At 51.5% G+C, this 22,309-nt stretch overlaps 1 protein-coding gene across 1 annotated transcript; it reads left to right on the top strand.

Moving 5' to 3' along the window:
• Positions 1–1,126: 1,126 nt before the first annotated feature.
• ZIC4 (Zic family member 4) lies at positions 1,127–22,088 on the top strand. Its single transcript, XM_072958939.1, is given in 8 exon segments — positions 1,127–2,151; positions 2,659–4,590; positions 4,592–4,612; positions 5,779–5,863; positions 11,799–12,416; positions 16,915–17,233; positions 19,303–19,425; positions 21,373–22,088. Coding segments are annotated over 6 exon segments (1,158 nt in total). The 5' UTR covers positions 1,127–2,151; positions 2,659–4,476; the 3' UTR covers positions 19,304–19,425; positions 21,373–22,088.
• The last annotated feature ends 221 nt before the right edge of the window (positions 22,089–22,309 follow it).

Raw genomic sequence — 22,309 nt, 5'->3', positions numbered from 1 at the left:
GTTGTTGTTGTTGTTGTTGTTTTTAGCAAATTGAAAACATTGTTGCCGATTTTTCCTTTTTTCCTCTCCTGTGTTATTCTATTCTTTTCTCTCTTTTCCCTAGTCTCCCTTGTCTGCCCCCGCTAACCCCTCCCTCTGGACACTCCTGTTCCCATCCCGGGCCCCTTTCATTCAGGTAAAACTGTAAATTTCCCAACGCGCCATTGTTCTTCAGGACTGCCCAAAGCTCCCTAGAAATCCCCGAATACTTTTTTGGTATTTAAATCTCCGATAGATAGGACCAATGTAAATTTTGTGACATTCAAACCTTTTCTAGTTCACAAATCAGTCACCCTTGTCACAGTTATTGAAATTCCGCAACTCGCCACACCAGGACGGTGGAAAAAGCGGGCGCGGTCTTTGTTGCCGACCAGGCTTTTGATCGCCAGAGAAAATTTACTTACCTTCAGATGAGTGAGCAGAAAAAGAAATAACACTCCCTTTGATTTAGTTAGGAAAATGCAGACATTTGGATTCAGTGCAAACATACAACACTCGCTTGTTTTCGCGATGCGGCCCTCGATTAACCTGTCTTTGCCCAGCGCAAAGTCTATTCAACAACTGCGCGTAGTTGCTTTTTGTCCCGTCCACAAAGAGCCATTGACTATATATTAAAATGATTGTTGAAAGGTAGAGGAGTATGGCACTTAAAAGCAGGGGGAAAAAATCCCTGTGACTCAATCAATTAAGGCGAGCAACATTTATGCATTTCAAAAAATGCACGCGGATGCGGGGGGTTGGGGGATGAAGGTTGCATTTCTCCGCAGCTCTGTTTAAAACCCAACAGCCTGGGCCGAGGGTTTAGCTGAAGCGTCTGCATATTCATTAGGTCTAATTATTTTCTAGTAAGGAAAACACAAAAAGCCAAGAGTCGGAATCCTTCAATTTGCCCTTTGTTTCTAACTTCATTTGGCTTCTTTGCAGCTGAATCAGAGCCCTAAACTCTTTTCCCAGACAAAGAGACCTCAACTCATCCTTTCACAGGCGGCCCCGTTAGGAAACTCACCAGTGCCCGGGCGAGAGGAAAATGAAAATGAATATTTTTTGCCCAATTGCCTGCTCAGGTTGCCCATGTTGGAGAAAGGCAGGGTCAGCATCGGCCTCTCCTCTTTTCTGGTTTTCTGGGCTTTTCATCGACCAGATTCTTGCTTGGGGTTGACGAGCTGAGCTGCCCTTTCCCTGGGCTCTCCCTGCTCAAAACTAGACTTCTGTAGCTGGGATGGTTTCCCGGTGTCTGGCGGGACCTGGCCGAGCTTTGCGCTTTGCTGGGAAACAGAAATTTGAGAACGAAAAAAAAATTCAAATATTCGGTCCCCAGCAACAAGTCTGAGTACAGCAGCCCCCGATTTCCCTGCCAACTTTGAGTGGAACCAGGATGGGGAATGGAGGCAAAGGGCTGGGGCTTGAGGAGTGGGTTTTTTAAGGAACTATTACACACTTTGTTCAAAAAAGACATGTCAGAGCCACTCAGTCTTTTCTGCTGCCTACAAGGGGAATTTGGATCCTGCCTCCACTGCGGTTGTAAAATCCTATCTGCAAGGAGAAGTGTTCTCCAGAGGCTGTGCTGCTTTCACCAGGGGGAACAAATATTGAACCCACCTCGCCTGCCTTTCAAAAAAAATAAGGGAGGGGACCTGAGGGGAGAAGGGTAGCCATTGGGAGGGGGAGAGGGAAAATAATTCTTCAAAAAAGATAAGTCAGTCCTCTCCTCTCCAGTCCGTGGAAAATCCAAGGGGGACGTTGAGAAGAGGGTATTTTTAGGAAACGCGTCCAAATATACAGGGTAAGAGTGAATGTGAGAAAAAAAAAGTTGTGGGTTGTAGAAGTTATCAAGTGGGATTTGCGGCGCTCTCTGCAGGAAACGCAAGCGGCTCCAGTTCAAAGCCACATGCACCAACGTGACATATAAGCCATTAAAATATCATCCTGACGGCTCATTTCTGCTTCATCATACATTCCCTAACTGCTTCCCGAAAGCTGGAAAAGGAGAAATGAAAGATGACCGCCTCGCTGGAACCACAAAAGAGAGGCTTGGAGGGGTTTGTGGTCCCCCTTCAGCCACCCCAAAGTGATGTGCAGAAATGAGGCGATCCTGGCAACAGGTGGAGCGGGGTAAGTGTGTGAGTCCAGGGGGCAGAGAGACCGGACCTGGACCCTCAGCAGCCAGGTAGGAAGCACCCTTATCGCGGCCATGGGCACCCAAACCCCTTTGGGGTAAGAGGCCCAGCTAGATTTTCTCCCTCACCTCCTCCCTCCTTAGCCCCCCAACCGTAGGGACAGGCCCCACCCCACTGACATTGAGGGGAGGAGGGGGCCCTTACACCAAGGGGCAGCGCTGGGGATGAGTCCATCCCTTCTTCCCAGAGGGGGTGGTGCAAGGGGGACGAATGGGGCTCCCACTGGCATGCGGACCAAGAGCAGCTTGTTGCCTGCTCGCCTTCTCTTCCCTCCCTGTAGACTGCCTAGGTGCCCACCTTTGGCACAAGAAGGGGAGTCGTGGCCCAGAGCTTCTCTCTCCCCGAGTGAGCCGGGCTCGCGTAGGGAGGGGGTCCCTGAAGGCAGCTTCTCCTCCCTGCCCCCACGGGCATGGCAGGGAAGGGCACGGCTTCTCCTCTCCAGGGTCAAAGAAGCCAAGTTAGCCCTCCTGGCAGCAAGATGACAGAGCTTCTCCACCCCAACCTGACGGGGGACGCCGGCTGGGTCCGCTGCAGGGCCGGGATCCTCACCCTCAAGCAGTCTGGTCCTGCCTCAGGATGCTGACCGCTGGGATCCGCCCATTGCTCGCGGCCGGCCATGGGTTTGGGTCTTGGCTTTCTTTCTCCTGGATGCGATCGAAAGCTGCGACTAGCTCTCAAGGGAGAAGGCCGCAGCCACCTGGGATTCTGGGCACTACCCTAGAGGCACTGGAAATTAGGGGCAAGTGGGACGGGAACTGAATCAGGCTGTGAAAGAAATCTAGAACTGCCTCAAAGGTTTAACCGGAAAGTTTGGGGTTGATGAATGGTCCATGGGGACAGCTGGGAGCCAGCAAGGTCTTAGGAATGGCAAAGGGGCGTTGGAGGGGCTGTGAGTTGGTGGGCACCATCTGCAGGAAACTCCCTTTGGATTCCAAGTTCATATTTCTACCCTCTTCCCGACAACACTGGCCTCAGAGCGACCCTGGATGGGGCACCACGTTCCCTTCCTCTGTCAAGCCACGGGCTGGTTCGAAGGGACAGTTAAATGTCCAGACTAGTCCTTCAAGTGACCCGCTAACACAGATTCTCTTCTGGGCAGACGGAGGTCACCCAGTCTTCGCCCCGAGCTGGAGGATGCCGGGCTCTTCCCTCTAGGGAACAGAAGAATGAGAAAAGGCCGTCTCACAACCTAGACCCTCAGCCCAACTTTCTGGTGCTCGAGGGCCCACTGGAGGGGAGCCAGGTAGCTGCCGGGTACAGCTGGCGACTTCAGGCCACAGGCAGAGGCCGAGAGCCGTTTTGACTTTGGCCCAGGAGCTCCCAGGCAGCCTGCAGGGCCCCTGCTCTGCACCCGCCCTGCCTGCGGAGCTCTGGCCGAGAGGCGGGCATTGACTTTGCCGGCGTGCCTGAGGGTTAATCAGGGTGGAGCAGCGGGGAAGGCTCAGGGACTGAAGTCGCTGGCTTGGGAAGAAGGCTGAAGACGACCTCTGACCTTGGTCAGGCCTGCGCCTGCTAGGGCGACCCCACAACGTGCAGCCTTGGTGTTCCCCCAAAGAAAAATTATGCCTTTTGCCTGTACACACCGGCCCACTGTCAGGGCTCTCCCCTAGCACAATCAATTACTTAAGTTCATTGGCACCTTTTCCTTTTCTCAAGGTGTAGGAAGGAAGGTGGATTCTAAGTCTCCAGGTTGAGCCCCTCGCTGGTGATTCAGTGCTCAGGGCTGGTGTGAGGAGACAAGTCAGGAGCAATCATTCGGGAAAAACCAAGCTGAGCATTTTTGAGGTTTATATATATCTGGGTTGGTGGGGAACTTGGTCTAGGGGCCCAGGGACTGCTCCTAGATTTTTTCACTCATCCTTCAGTGAGATGACTGGCTTGCTAAGTAGAGTCAGCATTTGAACCAAAGGAGAAGGTATTTACCTGGGTTCGGTGCACAGGCCAGTGATGGAGCTGCTACAGGAGTAGCTTAAGGACGGCCCCAGTTGCCTGCCTGAAGTCCAGCCTGTGAAACATTTGTTTGCATGTCTGTGGGTTTCTAATGCACAAAAGACTGCCAGGACCTGGGGGTAGAAATGACCCAGGCCTCTTAAGTGGAGGGCTCGGGGACAGCATTGCGGGTGGACAGAGTTCTCTAGGGAAACTCACACCCATTTCCCTCTGAAGCAAAAAAGTAAATTCTATTAGTTCCAACCAACCAGGACTTTTCCCCGTGCCAGACATCCTGCCATGAGGAAATTTTAGAGCAAGGACGCCCAGCATGCCGCCCTTCTGTAGGAATGCAAAGTTGGGCTTCCTTTCTTTCCTGATTTGTGCAGGAAGGAGCTTATTACCTTTGGGGACAGATGCCTTTTGGTTAGAAAGAACTGAAAATAAATAAAACCCTCTGGGAAAAGGTGAGTCTAACCCCCTACCCCCACCCCCTCAGGCTTGGACCTCGAAAACAAGGGTGAGGGGAGGGTGAAAACACCCAAGCTAGTTCAAGTCCGGTTCGGGGCTGAGGGAGGGAGAAAGAGATCTTTGAGCATAGAGAACTGGAAAGCCTTTGAGATAGCAGAGCCCCACTTGGATTTGGCCTGTGGTTCAACAAGTTAAACAACTGCTTGTTCTGGGGGCTGGAGTGTCAAGACAGGCAGACGTCCTCATTGACAGAGAGCTTGCTGTGTTTGTCCAGCCTGAGACCTTTTCAATGACTGTTTGTCTTTCTAGGCCAAATGGAGGGTTGGGGCTGGGTGAATCGCCTCTGTCTGGCTACTCCACTGCCTTTCGCCTTGCCTGACAGATGCAGAAGTCCCCAGGATGGGTTTCAGGCTTTCAGGTGGCCAAAGATTGGGTAGCTCTATCTACAAAGTGAATCTGATAAGGAGTGCAAATATTTGAGGGGGTGGAGGGTTAGTTATTTCTGACCTTCTTAACTAAGAAATGTGGACAGCAGGATCAGATGATAGAAACAATCCCCCTCATCTGATCAATTTTATACTAACTTTGAAAAACCAACCAGGGGTGCCTTGCAAATGGGTTAGGTGGCGGAAGCCATGTGAGGGTTAAAGATTCCACACCACCATGGCCATAACAGGATCTACAATCTGCAAAGAAATCCCTCTCCTATCAGGACCAACACTTACAACTCAATTTTTAACCTGCTAAACTCCGAGAGGACACCCGGCCCTCCCTCTCACTAAACGTAGTTAACTTAAAGAAAATGTTGGGGGCTTCCCATACAAACAATTTAAATTCTGGAGTTAGAGATGTTTGAACACTGACTGAAAGGGTGCTTAACTCTACCTGCACGGGAGATTCACAAATGAGTTTTAGATAAAAATCTAGTTGGGAAATAATTAATTTTAATATTTTTTAATCACCAGGAATACAGTTTTGCAGTTAATATGGGTACTTCCCAGCAGAGTGCTCTTTCACCTCCAATCTTGTAAATAGTCAAAGAAACACAGAAAAGCTCTTCAGACCAACACTTTCTTTCCCTCAGACATTCAGGTGCTTCGGTCTTACCATACAGACATGTAGGAAATTATTTAACTAGTGATTGTCTCTCTTTTCTTCCCAGACTCAAAGTCAGAAAATGAGATACAAGACTTCTTTGGTGATGAGGAAACGAATACGCCTTTACCGAAACGCCCTGAAAGAGTCAAGTAAGTTAATATCCTCTTTTGACTATTGGTTTGCTGAAGTTATTTTTTAAGTAGGAAGCTATCTTTGTATGTTTCTTTAATTGGTCTTTTGGTTATGTTGGTCATGAGTTTTGGGGTGTTTCTTGAGTTCCAATGAAACTGAGAACAACACCTTGGTGTTTGATGCATTTGCACACAAATCAGCGACACAACGTGCCACCAGCAGCCAGCTAATCCCCCTCAATGCCTACTCATCTGGACGTTCTAGAATTAATATTTGACGACTCTCTCATTGAAACAACCACCCCTGACCTTCTGCAGTTCCACTGTCACATTATTCTATGACATATTCATCTTGAATTCATTTCCGGACGATTTGATTGGAATGAGGTTTGACATGTATTGGCTTCCATGAAAGGAGCAGACTTTGATCTTGGTGATGGGGTTTACATGATATGCATCATCTTTACCAGGGACACCAGCCTTCTGCAATGTGGCAGCTACGATGTTCCCACAATGTGGTGTCTGAACGGGGAGTGACTGACAGGCGCTCTGTCAGGAATACCTTCATTGTGAAGAATTTAATTTAATATTCCATTTAGAATAAGCATATGATTTAGGGTTGAGTGTTTTCCCTTTCAGGCATCTAGTTTTCCTTATTTCAACTACACCACCAGCTGACGGTTGCCTCCAAGGTATTCCCTTGTTCTTAGAAAAAGCAACCTTCTGAACAAAAGTTAAATGGACAACTCAGGAAATGAGTCTCCTCTCTTATTTTGGGATGATTTGATAGCAGAATTCTCAAGAGAGATGTGGTTATTATGTAAAGATGTTGTTCTGGAAGATCCTTTAACCGTGTTTCCTAATCTTTTGTCAAAAGATGTTTTGCAGAACTGGTGCTTGGAAATTAAATTTTATTCAAGCATATTGTCTTTCATACTCAGTTCCATTAATGGCAATTAAAGCCCAAATTTTCATAGTATAGGGGAGGAAGATATTCCATTATCTCCAAAACTCTGATAGGTCTCATCTCCTTTGTACAATTTGGGCATGGTCCTACAGTAAGCTCCTGGGGTTTAAGTTGTCCGGCTCCCCCCACCCCGTAAGACTAGGGACAACCTCTCACTGGAATCTTGAAGTCTGTCTGTGAATAGACTATGAAGACACTTGCCTCTTGTTTTGGTGTTACACTGGCCAGAAACAGGGAAGAAAGGATTGAACAAGTGACTGCAGACCTAGGTATAGAACATTTAAGCTACAAGTCTTGTGCTTGGTCAGGCTCTGTGCAGTGGCCCTCGGCTCCTGAGATCCTGCTCGGAGTATAACCCATGACAGATAATCATCATTTAACATTGTTTAAAAGATCTAAGTGGAAAAATAGGCCAACTATTGATCTGAAATCTCCCCCATTTCTTTTTCTTTGCAAGGAAGAGAAGTTAGACATTCTGCCATTTGAGGCAGTGATGTGAGGAGCTATGGAAGATGGTAGAGCCACCAAATGTCATATGTCTATATAGCAGGACTAGAAAATCACTTTAGTTTATGATACTGCTTTGTCATGGCTGGGGTAAACAAGGGTGCTTAAGGCATGATTCTGGGCATGGGAAGGATGTTTGGACTCTGGGGGTGGAACTTGCTCTAAACAGGCCCCCTTGAAAACCTCGAGTGCTCCTTTGACCTCTGCTGAAGATCTGTGGGCGGCAGGATGTCTCTTCCCGCCCCCCCCCCCGCAAATCAAGCAGAAAGGTGAACTCAACAATGCTATACCTCCCAGCATGGTTAGGAATAGAATGCTTCAGTCAAGAATTTAGTATTCAGTGTGGTGAGAAAAATTTCTGGAGGAAAAATTCTGAGCACAACTGAGGAACACCACTACTCTTCCTGCTCAAGAATAGTCAATAAAACCTGGAATCCTTGCTACCTGAGCCCTGGAAGGAATGGCCCTGGGAAGTAAAATATTCCTCCCTGACATTGGTGCCCCACCTGCGGTTTGTGATTAGGTAAATACTGCTTTGGGGCTTCTTTCAGAGATATTTCTTGAAGACCCTGATGGCATCATCCAAAGTACCCTGTCTATAAATATTAATGAGTGAAATGGCTTTTTTTCTCCCTATCTCTGTCCCTAGGGAAATGTCCCTCGGGACATTGGTCCCATTGCTCTGTTTAGCCCAACAAGGCGTAAACCATGTGGCTCCAAGGAACTTGCAAAGATCAGGCAATCTTAGTGACCTTAGGTTGACTGACCCCTAACTACTCAAGAGGCATCTATCCAGGATGGGTCCAGATGTTTTCAGTGCTTCAAGAGAAGGCTGCATCTGGGAAGGAACTCCCTGGGGCCAGGTTACGGTCAGTGAATTTGGCTGAGTCAGATGTATCTGCCCTTTCACTGCTGGCACAAAAAGCCATACACATTTTAAAAGCTTTTCAAGGGTAAATTTATTATGAGAAAGTGTGTTGTGTAGAAACAACCTATATATATATATATAAAGCCTCTACTTCTTATCCCTGGAGTCTATGGAATCAGTGCTTAGAATTCAGGAGGTCCACAAGTTGGGATGGGAAAAAAACCGCATCTTAATTTTCACCGCCTTGGAATGGAACGTTACAGTTCTCTTCTATTATGGCTGTGGGCAGCAAACACAGGATTATTAAAGTTCACTAGCTTCATCAAACTTTTAAAAGGGCCCATAGCATAAACAACTTAACTATCCCTGTTCTGTACTGTTGTTCAAAGCTTTAGATGCAGATGTGGTCACAGTGTATATACTAAGTGATCCATTTTTGTGCAAGTCAGAGTTTTAATGGAAGCCAAAGTAGATGGCGAGTTTGACAAACATCCTGAACAGCAGGTTGTAGATCACCTACTTTCAGATGGGAAAGAAAATATTTTAATTGCTGGACTGCAGCAGAAGTGCCCCAGCACTAAGGCCTGAATGCTCCAGGAGGAGCTAAGTTCTGTGTTGAGGAAAGGCTAGGGGAAACAAATGACTGGGCAAGGGGTTTCAGAGAGGGACACACTGGTTTGGTTTTGGCTTTTGGCTTTTGTTGTTTTCAGAGCCCTTCACGGGTTCACCTAGACATTTTCGCCGTGGGAAGCCTTGATACCACTCACTAAGAAGTGGGAACACCTGCAAACAGGACCTGGCCAGTGCTTTGAGGAGGGGAAAACAGGGTGGGGAAACAGAGAGGAGGCACCTGTGGGCAGAGGGGATAAATCCCAGAAAGTGAGAGTGTGAAGCCAGGAAAGGAGACAAATCTTCAAAATGTAGCATCAACACTGCTGTGTGGAAGTCTCCTTGGTTTCCAAAGTAGAAGGGGTTCGGCTGTCAAATGCTCTCCTTCAACTTTTTTTTTTTCAGTGCTAACGCAGCATCTATTGGTAGTTTGCTTAAGCTCTTCCGGCTGGAGGAGCAGAAAGACCTGGACTTGTCAAAGCCGAGGGAAATTGTGGAAGTTAATCCCCTGCTAAAATGCAGCCCTGAGTGGGGAACAATGCATTAAATGAAAGTCTCAAAGAATCTGCCAACTATTATAAATAAGTTAATTATTTTTTTAAAAAATTAAAAGAAACCCGTATTTACTGACCAGGAAATGTTTAAGAATAGTCCTTGGTGCTGGGGATGGGTGGGGCAGCTCAATCAAGGAGTTCTTGTAATCCGTCCAAACTTCTCACCTCTGCTAGGGGAACGGGGTCTTTCACTCAGTCCTTAAAAATCCAAGCCTTTCACTGCTTTGAGGGCGCTTTCTATGGCCGCCAGGGAGGCCCAAGTACTTAGGCTGGCATTTTCGGCTACTGAGTGCAGGGCAGGATTTAGGGCTCCTTAAATCGCCGGGCTGTGCAGCCGGCCCTAGCCGGTCGGCGCAAACAAAGGACACTCCCCTCTGTTTATGCCACACTCGGCTGGGCCAGAACTGAAGGTTTTTCCCACTGGCCGACCCCCAGCCCCAAGACAGCGGAACCCGCAGCCCAGGAGGGCGTCTCGGGAGAGGAGGCCGAGGCCCGCAGTCATTCTGCCTGCCTGGGCCGGGAAACTTAGCAAGCGAAAATCCGTGAAGGCAAGCGAAAAAGATAGACTGGCCGGGCCGTGGGCAACAAGTGGCCGGAGGGAGCCGAAAGTGGAAGCGATTCTTAAGCCCCTTTTCCCAGAGGCTCTGTCTGGCGGCAGGGTACAGAGCTTCAGCCAGCAAATTAACAGTGGGAGACCTGGGGCTGAGGACCTGCTCCTCGCTGCGCTGCCCTCGCCTTTGTTTCTTTGGCCCATCGGCCCGAGGATCGGTGTGATTTGCGGCGGGGAGGATTCTTAGGCCCGCTCAGGAGGAAGGCGTGGGTTCGAAGCCAGCCTCTCCCAGATCATCACCGTCTACAGCCCACTCCTTGGTCCCGATTCAGGGCCAGATTCGGATCTGCCCGTCTCCGGGCGCTCCAGACACCCGGGAGGAGGTGCCGGCAAGGCTAACTGGGAAGAATAGACTGGAGAGAAGGGAGGAGGGCAGGGGAGAAGAAAGGATCCAAGTAGGAAGGCGAGTGTGGTCAGGGGGTTCGGGGAAAGGAGAGCGAGAGAAAAAGAGAGAGGGAGAGAGCGCAGAGCGACACTAGGAAATTCGGAGAAAGCGAGAAAACAAAATTAGGCGCAAGGGCCTCTAGCCTAGCAGTTCCTCTGCACCCTGCCGCCTAGTCTGCAGCCGCCTGTCCTCCCTGGATCCTGGCCCTCGCCTACTCCCGACTCCTGGGACAAGCTGCCTAAGCAGGCCGTCGTCCGGGCGCGCCTGGTGCTGCCCATCAGCCCCAGCAGGCCTGGGTATACTCTGGTCTGCCCTCTGGACATTACGTGCAGCGTAACGCCCCCTCCCCAAAGTCGTGGTGAATGCAGGCACAGCCCAGCCCCGCTCACTTCCAAGAGCGGCGAGGCAAAGCAGAGCTGCCCAGCTTTCGGGAGAGAAGGGGGAGGGGGCTCACCAGTAGAGAAAAGAATCTGTGCCCGGGTCAGAGCGCATGAGCAGTAGACGAATAAGATGGGGGTTGGGGAGGGGAGCGGGAGCAGTTGTGACTGTGTGTGTGTGTGTGCGCGCGCGCGCGCGTGTATGTGTGTTTCCGCGTGCGGAGGGACCTGTCATCGCTGACGTCGGACCGGGCCGCGGGCCAATGGGCGACCCAGGCGATTGTTCCTCTCGGCGGGCCGGGGCCACGGCCCCGAATCTCTATTCACTTCTTCACGCGCCCCGCTGCTGCCTCTGTAGTGTACGGGATTTCAAGTAGGCATTAAAGACCGAGAGAGGGAGGAAAAAAAAAGTCACAACCCAAAACTTGAAGGGGGGAAAAAACTTTGCAGAAGTTTTTTGTGGTTGTTCTTTCCCCTCCCCGCTGTCAGGTGATGGTGGCGTGAGCGGCCCGACCTAAGGAGCTCCGGGGAGTCCCAGCCGGGATGCAGCAGGCCTCTTTCTCCCAGCCGAGCTGGGCACTGAAATTTGTATATATGGCTGGGGCGCTTCGAAACCACCACCACCTACAACATCACCACTTTCCTCACTTCCACTCCCTCGCTGGGCGCCGCAGCGCGGAGCGCCCCAGCCCAGAGCGCCCCAGGGAGTTGGTCACCGAAGCGCGCTTGGAGCGCAGTTCGGACTCCTTTGCAGCAGAGCCTAGGGGCCCCCAGCAACCCACAGACTCAGCATTTCGCACCCCACTGACCCTTCCACCTACCCCGCCGCCACCATCGCTTTCCTGCTCATGAAGCGACAGGGGGCTCTACGGAACAGCCTCCCAGCCGGTCCGCGGTGGAGGCGCTTGGCCTCGCGCTGTCCACCCAGGTCGCTGCCGCCGCCGCTGTCTGGCTCCGGGTCCCGGCTTTGACCACAGAGGCCGTGGTGTGGCTGGGCTGGGCCTGCCCCCTGGGGCCCGATAGAACGCTCAGCCCACGCCACCCGTTCTCACTCGCGCTATTTGTCTCGACAACAGGTAGCAGCTCTGGACACCATGGCCCCCAGCTCGCTGCCTCCTCCAGCCCCTCGGTGTTCCCGGGCCTTCACGAGCAGCCTCCCCAGGCCTCCCCCGGCGGCACTTTGAATGGACTCCTGCGTCTGGGGCTCCCCGGAGACATGTACGCGCGGCCGGAACCTTTCGCGCCGGGACCTGTGGCCCGCAGCGACGCCCTGGCAGCTGCCGCAGCCCTGCACGGCTACGGGGGCATGAACCTGACCATGAACCTCGCAGCGCCCCACGGTCCCGGCGCCTTCTTCCGCTATATGCGCCAACCCATCAAACAGGAGCTCATCTGCAAGTGGCTGGCGGCCGACGGCCCCGCGCCCCCGCGCCTCTGCTCCAAAACTTTCAGCACCATGCACGAGTTGGTCACGCACGTCACCGTGGAGCACGTCGGCGGCCCTGAGCAGGCCAACCACATCTGCTTCTGGGAGGAGTGTCCGCGCCAGGGCAAGCCCTTTAAAGCCAAATACAAACTTGTAAATCACATCCGCGTGCACACGGGCGAGAAACCCTTCCCTTGTCCTTTCCCGGGGTGTGGGAAGGTCTTTGCTAGATCAGAAAATCTCAAAATACACAAAAGAACTCACACAGGTCAGTATTCGGCACTGTCTGTCTCGTGCGGACCTTCTAGGGGAGCAGGGGGTCTCTTCCTGGCCCTCGCGGCTGGATTTCCTCAAGTTCCACCTTGGGGGAGGAGGGATGTTTGGTGTTTCCATGAGCTAAAGTTCATAAAATATTAATTATGCCCTTCTATGGGAATCACAGACGTTTCCTGAGACTGTGTGTGGGAGGCTAGTGTGAGATTTCTGCTATGGGGAGAGGGTGAGGGTGAACGTGCTTGGTTTTCTGTGTGTGCAAATGTGTGATCCCTGCTTATTGAGTTTGGTTTTAAGGTATTTTAAAAGGCACTGTTCCCAAAGTCATAAAGACATGGGAATGATTTAATTTTTGCCGGTCCCTTTGGAATTTTGTGGCAAGCAGTCTTCCAATGGTCAGCTTGATAACCTGATTGCCACTCGAACTGAGAGCTTATTAGGCCCTTGGTGCCTTTTTTAGGATTTGGGGTCTTATGGGCTAACTTTGCCTCTGTTTTGAAGCCTTGGCGACCAAGACTTGGGACCTTTCACAAACCCTCCCGTTTGCTTTAGCAGAGACCCAAGGAGACTCATCTGCTTTACATGTCATTTACTGAGCTATTAAGTGAAATGGGGACATGTGTCAACCACATCTGTTAGTTCTAGTTAACAGAAAGAAAAGGAACCTGCTCAGGAGCCTGAAAAGTTCAACTCCTCTGGCCAGAAGCAACTCTAATTAATGCAATTGCAAGGAGAAAGTTTTCCCACTTCCCAGAACAGCCTGTAAAGTTACATTAATTAGTTTAGCAGCAATGTTTGTATTCTCCTTAGCTAGGGTTTTCTTGCCCCCACTTGCCTTCCCCTCCTCCATTTTGGGGGCGGGAGAAGCGGATGTTTGGGGTAACAGGATGAGATAAGTTCCAGCTTGGTGCCCAGCTTGTATTCCCTGGCACTCTGCCTTACTTACCTCTGTTCTTGGTGGAAACATCAGCAATTATTAGTCAAAGAATTTCTCCAGCCTGGTACTGCCCAGGAAAGAAGTTTTCTAAATCCCACCTTCTCCCCCCAAATTCTGCCATCTTGGGAAAAATTCCTGGCCAGGACATTGGCCCACACGGATGCCAGATCGAAGTCCACTTTTAGTTTCCTACTTTATTTCCGGAAATGTACGGTTTTTCAGAGCTGGTTCCAGGATCCCCCTCAACCCTCTGGCAAGCACCCCCCCATCTCCTCGAGTTTTATCCAGGGGAAAGAGGAGGGAAGTGAGGCCCTGATCACCGCCCTCAGGCCTCGCTACTCTATGAGCTGGCAGCTCGCACCGCGAAGATAGACTCGCAGTCCTGAGCCAGAGAAGGAACTCATTTTTAATGACGGGGGGTTTTAAACAAACAAACTTTTACTGCTCTTTGCCGGGCTACTGTTTGAAGTCCGTGAAGCAGAAAATGGTTAAATTCTCAGTGCAATCGACCTACAGCAGAGAAGCAAGTTCAGTGCGCCCGAGCTGGCTCAGGTTTGCGTCTATTCATAACAGAATTCTAAGTGCATCCTTTCCCTTCCACTGGCAGCCTTGATTCATTATCACCGGAGTTTAAAATATATAGAGTCTCTTCTGCTCTGGCGTTTCCCTCAAACCCTCCTTCTAAGTAATGAAAAGAGGAAGAAAAAAAAACCCCAAATGTTTTTCAAATGGCAATAGACCTCACTGCAAATTATTCATGAAGACAGTTCTCGATTCAACAGGAAAATAATTGCCTTTTCAAATATTAATGGCGTTTCATTTCCTCGAGTCACGGAAGCGGCGAATAGGAGCTGCTTGCTCTGCAGTCGCGATTTTCCCGGGTCTGAATCCCGGGCCTGGCTCCCGAGGCAGCGGCTCCGAGACCACTCCGACAGCTTTCGCTTTGCGGCGGTCACAGCCATCCCGGAACAATGGTGCCGCCGCGAGGGAGCCACGGGCCCGCCGCTCGGCGCCCTTCCCAGGACCCCTGGGTTGGGGGCTCGCCCCACTCTCCCGGGCAGTCAGGAGAGGGAGGCAGGGCTGGGGTCCGAGGTGGAGGAGGAGAGACCGCGCCGGGGCGGAAGGGCCCGGCTCAGCCCGCCCAGCCACAAGTAGGAGAAAATGGCGCGAGCCGCACTGCCCCGCCGCCGCCGCCGCCGCCGCCGCCGAACTTTGTCGGGCGGTCCTGGCGCCGGGCCGGGAGGAGGCCTCTCCCGGCTGTTGAGCCTCTGGGAGGAGACTCCGGGCCTTTCAAGACTCTGCCTCAGGCCCAGGCTGCTCGGGGCGGGCTGCGGGGCCCTGGCCCAACCCTGCTTCTCCACATCCACCCACCCACCAAGGGCGCAGCGCCCAGACCAGGTGGGAGGGAGGGGGAGGGAGGCTGCGTGTTGGGGTGGGGGTGCGGGTGCAGAGTTAAGCGAGAAGTCCTGGGCTCCTACTGCCAGTGGGAGAGGCCGGGAGGGCGCGGGGGCGCGGCCTCACCTGGCCTCCCAGGGGCCTTGGAACTTCCAGGCGGCCCAGATCACATTCTGTGCCCTGCTTTTTTCGCCTCAGTTCCTCGTCTGGGACGAAATCATTCCTTCTGTTTTACGCGAAAGTCCACCAAGGCGCTCACACGATGGGATAAGTGTGCGGGGGGGGGGCAATACTTGAGGGTGACAATAGATCTCAAATTCCATTTCCTTCCGTTATTTCAGCAAATCTTGCTTTCTTTTGCAGGCCCTGAATGACATGGTTCTTGTAAGTGATTTTAGAAAGGAAAGAAGGGAAGAAGAAAAGTTTTAGTTTTGCAGATGCTAACAGGGATCAGAGGGGAGAAAACAAGGGACAAATAGGGACACTAGTTTATTCTGCATCTTTTTCCTATTGTTTAAAAAAATAAAATTGTACCGATATGCCGAAAAATGGCAGATGCCAGCACTGTCCAGTGTTCCACTGTACTAACAACACTCTGCAGAGAGAGGACGCAGCGGCCGCGCGGTTAGGAGCCCTGGGCTCCTAACCTGCCTCTGAGTGGAGGCGAAGGTTGTGTGCAAACCTCTGGCTCAGCTGAAGCCTCAACAGGGCTTGGGAATAGGGGCTTTGTTTGTTCAAACATGCCCCAAAGCACCCGTCTTTCCTGGAAGCGGAAGCGACCACAAAGGCAACAGTCCTCCAGCCGTACATCTCTTTCTCCTTAGCCAGACGCTTGGTAGCCTTTCCCTCAACCCAGGGCGCCCGGCGGCATCCATTTGTTTAAAGCGCCCGGACACTTCTTCCCCTCCTTTCCGCAGCATCTGCAGCTCCAGCGGGAATTTGGGCTTCCGGGTTCTTGGGGTCCTTTCCTCCCCCTACCCACGCTAGCGCATCCAGCCGGCGTTGAGCTCCGGGATTGGGGCTCGGTCCTCGGCCGGTATTTCCACCCTAACGCGCGCTCGCGCCTTCCTGCGGCTCTACAGGGCATCGCACCGCCGACCCGAGCCCCTCCCGGCTCTACCCCGGCTGCCCGCTTGTCCTACGGTCCACGGAGCCGGGCCTGGCCTGACCGCAGCAGCTGAGCTCATCCTGAAGCCGCCGCGATCAAGGGAGCGATTGCAGGAGAGGCCTCGGATCCCGCTCGGCCCAGGCAGACTCTGCCTTGCCAGCCTCTCGGCTTGGGCCTGGGAGGCCGGACCGCGGGGGCGATGGGTGGTCTGGGGAGGCCAGTCGACTTCTCACAGTCAGTCAGGACTGGGAGAGCAGCTGCCCATGGCAGAGTCTCCGGGAGGCCGCTGGAGCAGCGTAATAAAATATTATTGCCGGCGCGCGTAACTGGAGGGATCCCGGACGGTTTATGCAAGATTTGAAGAATGCTGCTAAATGTTTGCCCTCAGGGGGTAGAGGGGAAGGGGGAGGAGGCTCCATTTCCCGTAAAAATCGCGTCTGAAGTGAATCATTGCTCAGAATACCTTTCCGTGCAGCACGAATTCACATTATGCACATGCCGTGTGCATCGGCTGCTCATCCCTAAATTATTCCATCTCCTTGGCGTTTGCACAAAACCGACTTTAGGAAACAATTTGGGCCAGGACGGGATGTGTGCAGGGTGGATCGTTGGGCGGGGAGGGAAGAGGCAGAGACGTCTGGCTGGAACAGCAACTTTAAATTGAGCAGATGCGAACTCTTCGGTCAACTCTATTCTCTGGGCAAAGGTGTTTCTGGCTCCAAGTGGAGAAAATTTGGAGGAAAACAACCAGAGGGGATCAGGGTTTTCCAGAATAGAAACTGGACTAAGATGGAGTCTTTGTCGCTCCTCCTCCATACCCTCCCCCCAGACCCGGGCGGGAGAGGGGGAGGGGTGGAGGCGGGCTGGAGGGAGCTTAGGGGGCGCGCTCTGAGCAGGGAAGGGGGTGCCGGGCCTGAGGCGCCGGGGAATGAGGTTTCTGAAATTTTTTACGGCTCCTTTCCCCCAAAATGGAAGAGAAACTGGGGGAGGGTGGTGAGGCCGAGCCAGGGCCACGGCCCACGAGCACTAATCTCTCTGCGTTGCCTCCACCAGGCGAGAAGCCCTTCAGGTGCGAGTTCGAGGGCTGCGAGCGGCGCTTCGCCAACAGCAGCGACCGTAAGAAGCACTCGCACGTGCACACGAGCGACAAGCCCTACACGTGCAAAGTGCGCGGCTGCGACAAGTGCTACACGCACCCCAGCTCCCTGCGTAAGCACATGAAGGTGCACGGGCGCTCGCCGCCGCCGCCCAGCTCTGGCTACGACTCTGCCGCGCCGTCTGCCCTGGTGTCGCCCTCGTCGGACTTCGGCCGCGAGCCCCCGGTGGCCTCCTCGGCGGCGGTGGCGGCGCGTGGTGCCGACCTGAGCGAATGGTACGTGTGTCAGGGCGCGGGCCCCGCCGCTGCTACCCCCGCGGCGCCCCCCAGCCCCGCGCCGCCACCTGGCCCCGCCGCTGCCGCCGCCGCCGCCGCCTCCGGTATTAGCGCTGCTGCTGGGCTTACTGCTTCCGCGTACACTGACTGCTAGGTCTAGGCCCGGTTATTGAGGCTTGATGAGAGAGTGAGGAGGGAAGAAGAGAAGGAAGGGAGGGAGGGAGGAAGGAGGAAGGTCACCACTAAGTTCATTGACTATGCCGGTATAATGTCCATTATCTTCAAATACAAATATGGTACCCATGTGGATTCTCCCATCACACCCAGCACCCCCACCCATCCACACAGATGCCCTCGTGACTGGGTGGCATGAAAGCAGTGCTGGGGTAAAGAAAACAGAGAGACACAGGCAGAAGTTAAAAAGAAAACATTAGGAGAGTTAATGCGCAATCTTGGCAACTGCAGGCGGCAAAAGTAAGACCACAAAATCCTTGAGTGATTCACAGAATGGGAAAAAATTTTTTCCAGGCCTGGGCCGCTTGGATTGCCACCCCATCTCCCTTCCCAGGTCCCAGTCCGAGTCTCCTCGGAAGTTCCTAAGGCGGGATAGTGGCAGAGGGAATTCCTGAGCCGTTGTCTTCCCTCCTGCTGCCTTTCCCTTTTGCCTCCCTCCTCTCCTCCCTCCCCCAGCTATTCAAATCCCAGATCCAAAATTTCCCAACTACTTCGGTAAAGGAGATTGGGGGAGGTGGGGTGGGGTCAGCACCTTCCCTAGGGAGTACATGCCCCTCCCCCATATACTGGCCTAAGCACACAGATCCGTCTGCCTGCCTGTCTGTCTGCTCGGTATGCTTTATATACTTGGGGGAGGTGATGAGTCCAAACAACAAGAAATCAGACAAAAGAGCACTGAAGGGGCTTTAGGATTCAATGCTCTGAGACCTCCCCAGACCAGCCACCCTCTCCTCACACCCCACGCTGCTTGAGGTGCTGCCTGTGGAATCTTGTGGGTGCTTGGAGTTGGGGGTGCAGAGTGTGCCAATGACGTCACTGAGCCCAGGACTCCACAGCAAAAGGATCTGGCCTAGGTGACAGTGTCTGGATGAATCGTGTCAATTCAATTGTCAAAAATCGCACAATGTTGGTCTTATTTAAAAAGGTCAGGGAGGGGGAAACAAGCAATGAATTGCAATAATAAATATTTTAAAGGCAAACACCCAATGGGTCTAGACTGAATGTGTATTTGGTATGCTGGGCACCAAATCCCCTGAAAAAAAACAGATGTTGGTGGCAGGGGAGAGGAAAGTCTTTGCAGTTGTTGCCAATGGGGAAAAAGATCAGGGCCTGGTTCCCAGTCTGCCACCCTCTGCAGGGGATGATGGTGCTGCCCCAAAATTCTTGCTAAGATTTGGGGGGAGGGTGGGAGAAGACAATGACAGGGGTAAAAAGTTTTGGTAGACCCATCCCAATCCCCTAAGAATTTGGAGATAAGGAAGGGTGTAGTGCTCCTACCCAGGAGGAGCCCCTGAAGAGCTCAACTTAAAAAGCTGAAGCCAGCAAACAAGCCCAGGTTCTGTCACTCTGCTGGGTTTCCTTCTACTCTTTCCTCTTCAGTCACTGTTAGAGGACTGTCACTCCTGCCCCGATTCCATCAGATAAATAACGTCCTGACTGGAGAGGGACTGTTTTTCGTATATCTGATAAAATCCAAAATCTTCCAAACACATCCCTAGTGAATCCGTCCTGTGGAAGGGGATCTGCATTGCCCTTCCCGCCCTGCCCCCACAATAGGGCCCAGAGGCCGCCTAGCCAAGGGCCTGCGGTCGGCAGCAAACGACTCGTTCCCATCGGTAAACACCCGCCCCGCCACCAAGGTGCAGAGGGCATCTGGGGAACTTGCTTCTTCTGAAGATGTTAAAAAATGTACCCCCGCCCCAAAGAGGGCTCATTTCTTTCTCTTCTATTTCTAGGCCCCGTTTTGCCTTCCACTCCCACCCAAAATAATGAAATAAAATAAAAATGCGTCGACGGTCACTAATCGCCTTTAATTTTTCATTTGCTTGTTACAGATGTCCACCGCGTTGCTCGCAAGGTAATCTCGCCCGGCGCAGCTGAGCGCCCGCATCTCGCGCCTGCGACATCAAAGGGCCCGCGCACAAAGCAATGTTTCTTCGCCACGGTGCATCTTCATGGTAAGTTAGGATTTCTATGGCAATGGGCAAGTCGCACTGAAATCCTGAAAGGCCGAGCCTGGAGCCCGTCCAGGCTTTTCATTAAGGACATAATATTTACGTCTAACAGGCCTTTTTTCTTGTGTATACAAGTATATATTTTTGTTTGACGCGGACTAAATCATTTTCATTTAATTTCCGGTAAACAAAACCCACGCGAATGGGCACTTGTTCCCGATCATAATAAAAATGGATAATAATGTGAGGGAAGAAAAGGGCCGCTTGAATCGCCGCTCAGCCCCTTTTGTTTCTGCTTTCTGCGGTGATCAGAGGGCGCATTTGGGTTTGATGGCGAGTTTCTAAAGGCGAGGAAATGGTTTGTAAGAGGGGAAAGAAAAGGAGAAAGGTCTAATCAAGCTCGGGTTGTTCAAAGAGTCGGGTTTTGGGGTTGAAAGTGTGAGTTTGACGGTGCATCAGCATGCCGCGTTAGGCTCGCCATGGAAATGCGCGCGGGGAGCGGCCGCTTCAAAGGCGGCACACTTCACTGCAGACACTCTATTAAGATACATTTGCGCTGACCTTTGCTTTCACGCCATTTAATACTGTCACTGCGCTCTCCAGTATGTACTTCCTCCTGAGGACCTTCCTCGCCAGCGTTTAGGGGTTCACCTTGCACTCTGATGGGGGGGCGCTTTGGCGCCAGGGACGCTTTCGGGAAAGGGAGGAGCCGGACTCCGTGCATCTTGACTGCGCCCCAAAGAGGCTCCAGGGTCAGAAGTAAATACCTTTAGGGCAAGCTCAGAGGCTTAACAAATGAGCATCCCCAGCTCCGTTTGTGCCCGGAGCCTCTCTGCATCTCGAGCAGGGTGGAGGCCTGAATTTGAATGGGACTTGGAGGAAGGAGAGGAGCCGCCCTGGATAAGTCTGAAGAGTTCAGTGCCTTTGGGACACTTGCACTCTGGCCCCCAGCACAGCCCATTCTGCCCCTCTATCCCAGAAGTTTCTTACAACCCCTCCCCCAACTTGATTCTCCCCAGGGTAGGGTGTATGGTACCCCTCCAGCCTGGTCTGGCCTTGGGCACAGGCTGAAGAGCCCAAGGCCAAGGGGATAGGGAAAATGGCAGGAAAGTTAGAAGTCCATGTTCCCTTAATTGTCTTGTTGTTTATTTTATCCAAGTACCCCAGTGAATAGGGGAAAAATAAACATGGTAGAAAAAAAATCAAACAGTGGAGTCTTCTTTAGTGCCAGTCCTTGTGGTTGAATAAAAAGGATGGTCTGCTTTCTATTGAGCTGAGAAATCTTTGAAGTGGGAGTTATTATCTGAGACATTCCTGCTTGTCGTCCTAACAACGCTGATGAAACGTAAAAGGTTCTTTGTCAGCGATTTGTTCTCCTCTCTGTCAAACTCCCTCTGCCCCGTTAGTTTCAAACCGTTTCTAAAGAGATAAAATCAAACTTCTTTTAAAAAAAATACATGCACACTACACTAACCAGTAACTTAGGGCTAAGTCCTGCAATGAGAAAAACAAAAGCAACGCAGAGACATCAGGCCCAGGGCCTGTGGAGGTGTGCAGACGTTGAGGGGCCCTTTGCACAGGACATGGGACATGGGAGAAAGAATTCAGAGACAGTGCAGGCAGAGGGGATGTACCCTAAGCCCACAATGTGTGTCTGCTTCTCTCTGCACTGGTCTGCACTCAGTCAGTCCAAGTCGTGTCACCTGGATGAACCTCCTTGGGGAAATCCCTCAAGCTTCCAGTATTCTTACTCCAGATCCTTGGAATCGAAGGCTGAAGCCAAGCAATTGTTAATATTTCCTGATCCTTCAAAGACAATCTCTGCTAAAAATAGACCCATTGTAGTGTTTTCTTCTAGCTAGTAGCAATCAGCAAGCCCTTTCTGCCGTTAGTAGAAAGGAGAGTGGCTTGAGGGAGAGAGATGTTTTTATAATTTCCTGTTTTCTTCAGAATCTTGGCAATTGGAGTTCAGAAGATCCACGACCCCAAAGTGCATGCAAACGCCCCCCTCCCATCCACATGTGCAGTTCTTCATTTCATATTGTGTCCAGGAAAGAAACTTTCACCCTGTCCAGCTTTCCCCAAACCTTCTGATGTGGTTTTGAAGGTGGTTTAAATAAACAAGGATGTAGCAGCCTCCCCATCCCGTTTGTGCTGACTAAATGATTTGTAAAGAAGTTTCCTCAAGCTGTAACCCATGCTGTTACTATAGTTGCTACAAAATGTTGTCTCTTATATTGATTTTTATTTGTTTACTGGAGGTCCCCATATGTTTGTTTATATCGCTAATTTATGGGAAAATGTAATGATTGCAATGAATGTGAATTATACAGACAGGCAAATTTTTGTCATTATAACTCACACATGCAAGAAAGCCTGACTGAAACCTTAGAGTATTTGGTACCCTCTCTACCCACACGGTTTGTGATGTATCATCTGTCCCCTTAGCATCCTTAAATTATGAACTAACTTGAAAGGAAAAAAAGTTGTTATGTATTTGGCTAAAGGTGATTGTTGAATGAAAACATAGTCGAAAGCTGTGGTTTAATCTTGCTGTAAATATGTAAAAATGAATTAAAATCTGTGATTCTTTTTCCCTCTGAAGACTTTTGTGCACATGAAGCTCCATTTTGCTATTTTGTTTGGAAATAAATGATGTGATGTTCCCCTCCCTCTTTTGAATTCGAGTGTCCAGTTACTGCTTTCTCATCCTGAGAGAGACTTGGGGCCGTCCCACAGCATCCCACACTCTTCCCTGCCTTCCCTCATGGCTTCGCAAAAACAGCTCTGCAGCCTAGTTGTTCAGGGCAGCAGAAGGGAAGACCCACCAAAGCAGTCTTCGTAGAGGAGACTTCCCTTGCTCCCAGTTTCACCGCATTGACACTGG

This window comes from Vicugna pacos, chromosome 1 (genome assembly GCF_048564905.1).
Source record: "Vicugna pacos chromosome 1, VicPac4, whole genome shotgun sequence".
Taxonomy (NCBI): Eukaryota; Metazoa; Chordata; class Mammalia; order Artiodactyla; family Camelidae; genus Vicugna; species Vicugna pacos.
The sequence above is the reverse complement of the archived record's forward strand: the minus strand, read 5'-3'. Positions and strand labels throughout refer to the sequence as shown.